This window comes from Limulus polyphemus, unplaced genomic scaffold (genome assembly GCF_000517525.1).
Source record: "Limulus polyphemus unplaced genomic scaffold, Limulus_polyphemus-2.1.2 Scaffold3359, whole genome shotgun sequence".
NCBI lineage: Eukaryota > Metazoa > Arthropoda > Merostomata > Xiphosura > Limulidae > Limulus > Limulus polyphemus.
Genome location: NW_013668969.1, coordinates 122,094 through 130,816, shown reverse-complemented (window position 1 = coordinate 130,816; position 8,723 = coordinate 122,094). Strand labels below are relative to the sequence as shown.

The following is an 8,723-nucleotide window of genomic DNA, read 5'->3' as shown; positions in this document are numbered from 1 at the left end:
GTCTTCAAAATAAGGGTGCTTCTTATACACTGGTACGTCTTATATTTCGAAAAATACGGTAATAATAGATAAAAAAATTACAATTTTCACTCATTTTGAACCACAGTTAATGATGCAGTAAAACACAATAAAAGCAAAAAAACTAACTATTTAAAAACCTGAAACCATCGCATGTAAGAACTAATCTGACCTTGTGAAGAACCACAAGGTCAAATGAACCGACAAGCAATCATGCAAATATTAAGATGAGATCCAAGTCAAATGTATTGGAACCTTCCTCAAGTGAATATGATGTAGTCATCTATTCAAATCATAATAAAAGCTAATGATGAGCACAGTTTCTGTACAAAAAGAAAAAACGTTTTTTTTTAACAGACTTCATCTGCAGCTCAGTAAATTCCATTCCACTGTGAATATACTATTACAAGTATAGGATATAAATTCATTATGTATTTGATAATCAATATAAAGATACGCCTACCTGCCAAAGAGGGTATAAATTCATTATGTATTTGATAATTAACATAAAGATATGCCTACCTGCCAATGAGGGTATAAATTCATTATTTATTTGATAATCAACATAAAGATATGCCTACCTGCCAAAGAGGGTGAAAATTCATTATTTATTTGATAATTAACATAAAGATATGCCTGCCTGCCAAAGAGGGTATAAGTTTATTATTTATTTGATAATCAATATAAAGATACGCCTACCTGCCAAAGAGGGTGAAAATTCATTATTTATTTGATAATCAATATAAAGATACGCCTACCTGCCAAAGAGGTGAATTAAGCTGGTGAATCACAACAACTACTTCGTGAAAGCGAGCAAATGCAACAATGGCATCATTTCCTGCATGAGTTCCCGATTCTGAAAGGTTGCACACTATAGGAGATAACAAACGGTCAAATTAAAGCAGTTGTATAGCATCGTAAACTAACCAAGTGTTTAAACATCTCTCATGGCCTATCTGATAGCTTTGGATAAAAGTTACTTCACACACTATTCACCTAATCAATGAACCATGTCAAAGGCAATTCTTTTATGGAACTTTATGTTAAGCCTTTTGCCATTTTATAACCAGTTTCTTCATAAGTTTCCCTAACTGGTCATTTTATCCAAACGACAGTTTGCGATATTATTTAAGTCATTAATTTAAACTTTACTGACAGTAAGAGCTCAAATATTGTACACACGTGCAACAGATTTAGTGTCATGATCAAAAGGAATTCTTCTACATAAACTGCCAAATATTGAGCCTAGCAGTTTATTTTATTATCCCAACTGCTAACATTATTTTCTCTATAAAGTACAAATGGCTGCCTGTAACAATGTGTATATATTATATACAATTTCAATTTAGTAAATAAATTGAATTTAATACCTTATATTTTACTCAAAAAACAAAACCAAATTCAGTCTTGGGCTTCTTATCAGATGTATTTTCATTATAAAATGTTACCATTCCAAACATTTTATATTTGTAAAGATCTGTGTAATAAGGTACTATTAACACTATTTACTTGAAGGAGAAAATATATTTAAATATGAAAAAAAAATTTTTTTTCTTAAAATACAAGGATAATTCCTCCAAAAAGAAAAAAAGAAATTTTAAACTTAAACACACCTTGCCACCAGTCCTCGATTGAAAGGAAGTCAATATATGGAAGAGCTCCTTAGAGTTGGTAAGAAAACTGAAAAAACATTAAAAGATTGAATTTTTTAAACTTCTTAGTTTTTACAACTTACAATGCCTATCAAACGGTACATCATCTTCGACAAAAGGTTCAAAGTCCTGTCGGTGATTTTTCATGTAGTCCACCACATTTTGACGATGAACAAGGTGATTTCGTGTGTGTCCTTCAAGTTGATCACCAAGTGCTCTAAACAAGCAGTTACTGTAAAATAAACAATAATAGTAGCACAAACAATTTTTTAACAAACCAAAGAAACTCAAAGAATTACTTGTAAAAAAATACTTTAATTCATATTTATTTATGTAACAGGGAATGGAAATATAAGGCCCTTAATTAACAAAACTATTGTTAATGGTGAAAGTTGTTGTAATTTGCCTATTTTCAGGTGTTAATCCACACTCCTCACTTCTAATATGGGTTGTAATTTCTTTATGCCTTGGGTATTTTTTCTAAGCAATAAGAATAGAAATGAAAATCAATTAATATGTACAGACTTGTCATGTTCTGTTCAACTTATGAAGACCCTATAAACACCAGTTATTCAACACCAGGATAACACAGAGAACACCCACGTTATTCAACACTAGGATCGTACAGAGAACACCCAGGTTATTCAACACCAGGATCACACAGAGAACACCCAAGTTATTCAACACCAGGATCACACAAAGAACACCCAAGTTATTCAACACCAGAATCGCACAAAGAACACCCAAGTTATTCAACACCAGAATCGCACAAAGAACACCCAAGTTATTCAACACCAGAATCGCACAAAGAACACCCAAGTTATTCAACTCCAGGATTGCACAGAGAACACCCAAATTATTCAACACCAGTATTGCACAGACAACACCCAGGTTATTCAACACCAGAATCACACAGAGAACACCCAAATTACTTAACACCAGGAATGCACAGAGAACACCCAAATTATTCAACACCAGGATCGCACGGAGAACACCCACAGACTAATGAAATACAAATACCAAGGCTTTTCAGAATAAAACTGTTATTTTGAAGGACCTAATCTGCTGATTTTAACAGAATGTGTACTCTACCAAAATTAAATAACCAATGTTTTATTATGTTTTATAAAAAAAAACACAATAACAGCTGTACAAAAAAGTTCTAGTAATAACCCATACGATTAACTTATCTCCTTTTTGTTTTTGCATCATGCACAATAAACATTCTGCATGTGTTCTAGCAGCCAGTTAGCGTAAGTGTTAATATATAGCCATGCCAGATTGAATTTGTTAGGTCAAATGTCAAAGTATGCCAAAAAAGGTGTAGCATTCAAAATAAGACTTAAAGACTGGGTTGTACAGCTGACAACCTTTGGACCAATTATGTTTGTTTGCAATAAACTGTAATTGTTCACGCTTGACTGAACAAGTTGGTTGACTAATAAACGTTACAAACTTGGTGTTACGTTGTTTTAAATCAAATATCACACCAGAAAGCTCATTAGTTGATGAAAAATCGTCATTTTATCGAGGAAATTCATGTGCGGAACATGACCCCCTTTCTCTTCGTCATATTTCTGCCATGGACAGCCATTTAACAGGAATTTTGGAACGTTCTTTTGTATTTGTTTTTATTGTAATTGTGATTGGCTTCTCTTTTCAAAAACTTCTTTCCTGTGTTGTCTTGATCGTTTGTCCTTGACACAAAGTTAAAGCAAAAAAACAAAGCTTATGACAACTTGTCAAAAATGATATCTTAAGTCTAATGTTCCAAAACATGCAAAATGTAAATGGGGGGGAGGGGGGATAAATGTAGTGTTATCGAAATATTTTGAATGGTGATTTGTTATTGGTTGTAAATTGTGACAGGTTTGCAAGATGATATAATGATCACTCTTATAGGTAAATAGTGCATAGTATTGTTGATCACGTCCCTGCAAAAATTGGAACACAGTATGTATAGATGTACTACTCGTATTTTATGTGGTACTCTGAACGTTCCAGTATGGGCTAGATGCCTAGACTGCCATGGAAGTGAACCATGTTATGGTTATCCTATCGGCAACATAGTAATGCATTTTAGTTTATCTGTGATAATTTTGGTTTTCTCTGACAACCGGAAACTGCTTATTTTGACCACTATTAAAAATGTGTAGCCTCTTGTTTCCATAACAACATGGTCTTTTGTAACCTATACAAGGCTACCTGTCAGTGTGTTTGCAGAAAGGAAAAGTGCTCATTTGTACAAATAAGTGGTGTGTTCATGCGAATTAACAGAGAACTGAGTGTACCACCATGATTGACACTTGAAAACTTCGGAACTGACTTATTTTGTCATATAAAAAAAGTACCAGAATGGTATACAAGTGCATTCCACTTGGACTACATCTCTTCATGGAGGACTGTAAGTGACAGAGAACTTGTTAAAATTTTATTCAGTAAATGTGGTCATTTAGAATTTCTGTTAATGACTCAGCTCATTTGATAGTCTTTTTTTTTGCTTGTTTGAATAAGCTTTTGTTTTGTCCAGCATATTTTAAAACTATTAAAACTGTGGAGTCACAATTGTATTGAATTGTAATTAATAATTTGCACTAATGTTAATTAGCCCTTACTCGTATTACAATTGCATTGTATATCAGTCAGCACGAAGAGGATTATTGTCAGACATGCATTACCAATGTTTATTTTATTATTTTAATTTAAGTCAATATCATATACACCTGTTTTATCTTGAAATAACTAACTGTTATTTAACATGTTACCCTAAGTTAAGTGCACAAATAAACTACGATAATTTGTATTTTTTTATTTAAAGTTTAAGAACACCCCACCCCTGCATTCAAGTACTTCTATATCTTGCACCACTGACCCCAAGTATACTTAACTTTTTCGAGTGATTAAGTCTTGCATCTTTCTCCTATAAACGGTGCTTAGGCCCGAGCATAAAACTTCTCTAGTATGTAATCAAAACCCAAATAATGTTCATTGAACATAATTTCAACTTGCCAATGGGACAAGTCAACTTCTAACTGATTGACTACTGAACATACATCACGACACATCATCATACCAACAAAGCAAGGATTCAGTCATGTCATCACCAAAATCACTGTCATAATAACGCACATATTAACAATGTTGTATATCACACAGTTTACTGCTACAATTCCGCCTGACAGAGAATTGGAAACATTGTGGGTCGAAGAAACTTTTAGGCTATATATTTCAACATGGTGTTCAGCTTGTAAGCATTCTACGATAACCCATACCATGTTTAAATGATACTTAAAATAACAATTGTTCTGAATAATTTGATTTGTTGTTAGGGTGCTGTCAGTTGTCTCAAAATATGATGATTACAAGCAAAATCATGAACTAGTGTTTAAGAATTTTAGATTTTAAAGAAAACTTACGAACACAAAAATTCAATATATTATCAACAACAGACACCACAATACTGTAATTACAGTCCTGATTGTCCCAATATTCCCACAATATTCTGTCTCATTTTCCCTCTCATTTTGTCTATTCTTAATTTAACTGAAGAATTTTAGTGTAACTGCTACTAGACACTGACATTTATCACAAAATCAATTCATACTGCCTTGGCTTTTACCTTCTTCTTCTCCCTCCTGTTAGGCTAAAGCCTGTCAGCTGCATCATCCCACAAAACTTTGCCACACACTCTCCTATCCAAAAACAATTCACATCACTCTACCTTTTCCAGTGTTTTCAAGGCTCTGCTCAAGTTTCTACAGCAAGTGTTTAGTCCCTCAGTGGCTAGCTAGGCCTGTCTTGGATTCTTAGGACTGCTAATTAGCACTATCCCTATGTCTCTGGTTCTTATATGTTTACAAATCTACTATCACTAAACCCAAGAAAGGCTTCAGCTGGATTTTTGCCTATCACTTTAAATTCATTGATATTTTAAGACACTTTCTATGCAACACACATGATCCTTGACTATTTTCCCTACACATATTATATTCCATATTCATTTTTCCAGTGCTCCAACACTCACTACTTAAACATTTTTCCAATATGGCTACCATCATTATTAGCTTTCAAAATTGATTTCCCTCCTGAGAATTTTTAAGATTTTGAACTTCTCCCTGATGCACAACACTAATATACACAACAAACAAACACAAAAAACTGGTTAAATATTTTTTTGACACAAATATGAATCCTAAAAAAAAGGAGAAACAACGAGCAATATTCTTGACAAATAAAAGTTGAAAACTGTGTTGGGTAAACTGGAAAGCTGCTTAGATAACTCTAACAAGAAAACAATGAGGCCCTGCTATAATGTGGTCTGCTATAGCACAGAACTAGTTATAACGCATGGGTCCGTCTTGGACCCCAACACTGTCATGAATGAGTACATGAAATAAATAGTTGGCAGATGAAAAACAGTACTTTGATGAATACAGTTAACTAATGTACCTCTCACAGTGAATATTGTATAATGAAAGTTTACATGTTTGATTTGATGAAAAAAAAATTTTTGATATTCATTATGTCTAGGCAAAGCTACAGACCAAAAACTGGTGACAAGTACACAGATGGGCCTAACATTACACATCATTCTTTTATTTGACATTTTCTCATACATCAATTTTATGGATATACATAGAACAGTTCAAATGACACATTTTAACATAACAATTTCCAAATAAACCCCCACATTAAACATCTTCTCAATCAATAAAATACAAAAATCAAATCATTATTTCATTTTACGGTTAAAGCTACAAAAACAAAAAGTAATTAAGTAAATATAAAACAGAGCTCAAAAATGTTTGGAACAGCTTATCTCCCTGCAGGACAAGCGACATAAAATTTTTACTTGTCCTACAAAGAGAAGTATAATGAAAACAATAAGCTAATGTCACTACTGTATTTTTGTTTATCAAAACAATTATTATATTATAATAAATATGGTGAAACTTTACACGTTGTATTGATTATCGGCAGAAGTTTCCGAACATTTTCAACTCATCCGGACCGCGATGGATCCTAGTAAATAAATTACCTATCTATAGTAATAGTCCTTTGTACAATGCAGAAATCAATGATTTTCATCATTTCACATGATGTACATGTAAACACGATACATGTCATACTCAGAAAACCAATAATCAATTGGTGTATTGATCTCTCAATCCAAATAAGGTTATATATAATCAAAACATCCATAAGAGGATGAAATATCCCATGGCAAATGTCAGAGGGTGGCATGTTTGAAAGTGTATGGAGCTGTTAGGAAATACATGCCCTCCGTTGTCAAACAAAGCTGAGAATCGACACTAAGAAAAATGCTCCTGTACAGATGTTTTGTAATTATGGATAAACTAAGCATTGGTTTTACAAAATTATAATTCTTCAGCATCACAGGCCTTAGAACAGAGTAATGGTACTAATTACTACACCATTCATTACGCATTGTAACAGCATCAGGGCCCTAGATGCCGAAATAAATACATATACTGCGATATTGAAAACAGTGACAATTTAACGATAAGTAGAAATAAAAGAAGGTATTTAATGATGTCTGCCCAATTATTTTTAAATGTGCAATTACACTACAAGCGAGTTAATTTTAATCACCTGAAACAACGAACTCATCATGGAAAAGTCATATTGCCCTCATTCATCCACTACTCGTATATATATGAGAGGATAAGTGGAATTTGAGGCCTGTAAAAGTTAAGTAATATCAAGGATAGAAAGTAAATCAATAAAAAGAAAAAAGACTTCAAATTAAATATTTTTATGTTCAGTCATCATTTATAATGATAAACAACTAGTCTGACATTTACGTAATCATTTACTCAGTTAAACTTCGTGTAACTTACAAGACCGAAGGTACTAGAAGTTAAGGAATTTTCTTGTTTTTAAAACAATTAGCAGGGTGACTACACAAAATCACATTTCAGCTTTGAGTGAAGTTTACACAGTCTCACAAAAATATATAAAAAGTAGGACTAAATCTCCCAGATTTTAAAACCAAAGTAACTATTATTCTCAAGATGATGAACAGAAATTAAATGCAGCATATTTCTAATCCAGAAATGTTTATGAGGCCTTTTTTAATCAGTTGATCAGTAGTTCTGTAACTGGCTTGATGCTTTTGAAAGGACAATGTTGAAATACAGTCTCAATGATATGGACTGCATTATAGCATGGATCCAGTGTACTTGCTTTAAATATAAAAGTGGTAGGAAAGCACATTTTTAACTTCAATCTTTATATTTTATTTTAATTAATACAACCAGTGGTGGATTGGGAAATTAAAATGTTCCAGGAAAATCATTTTTATATAAGCCATCCAATAAGGTTGGTGTAAAAGGGTTTTCAAAAAACACAAGTATGGTACTGCACTTAATGCTGCATAGCCTATGTATTCGTACAACTCACCAATTAAAATTATATATGTCATGCTACAATTCAATGTTTATTATACTTATCAGCCAGCTTAGTAATTCTAAGAGAGTGAGCGAATGTGAAGGAGAATATATAACAATACGTCAACCACACGAAGACCTTTATGAACACAAAATTCCATGAACTGAAACTACTTCACAAAATAAAAAAAGGAATCTTAAAAGAGTAAACTAACAACTCATTTATCACTCATCTGCACTATTAGCCTTTAATGGAAAATATAAGACCATATTAAATCCAAATTAAATAGTGTTTAGTAAAATAATTGTCACAGTTTTTTTCAATGGACGACCAGCCCACTGGGAATTTTCCTGGTATCACTGTGGCCCGATCCACCACTGAATACACCTACAGGTATACTATCCAAATTCTTTAGCTTTAAAATAACAAAAATGTTTATGAAGCTAAAGATGTGTTGTTTATTCTTATAAAAAAACAGTGATACCTATTGTGTAGAATTCATTTTTTTAACATTATTTAGTTTCAGCTCTCGTTACTAATGTTTCCTAATAGTTTGGTTCTCTGAATCTGCAGATAAGTCAAATAAGAATCTAATCTATATTAAAGCCAGTGTATGTCACGTCACGCTTGATTTCTCGAAAT

General features: G+C 32.7%; 1 protein-coding gene across 1 annotated transcript in view; it reads right to left on the bottom strand.

Annotated features, from left to right (window-relative positions):
• Window positions 1-776: 776 nt before the first annotated feature.
• The window catches only part of LOC106469215 (OTU domain-containing protein 3-like), a gene marked incomplete at its 3' end in the record, with an annotated part of 12,725 nt that continues 4,778 nt past the window's right edge, over window positions 777-8,723 (bottom strand). The window contains exons 3-4 of the mRNA XM_013929683.2: window positions 1,754-1,902; window positions 777-889 (exon numbers count right to left, since the gene is read on the bottom strand). Of these exons, the coding sequence (XP_013785137.1) occupies window positions 777-889; window positions 1,754-1,902 (262 nt within the window). The remainder of the gene's footprint in view (window positions 890-1,753; window positions 1,903-8,723) is intronic.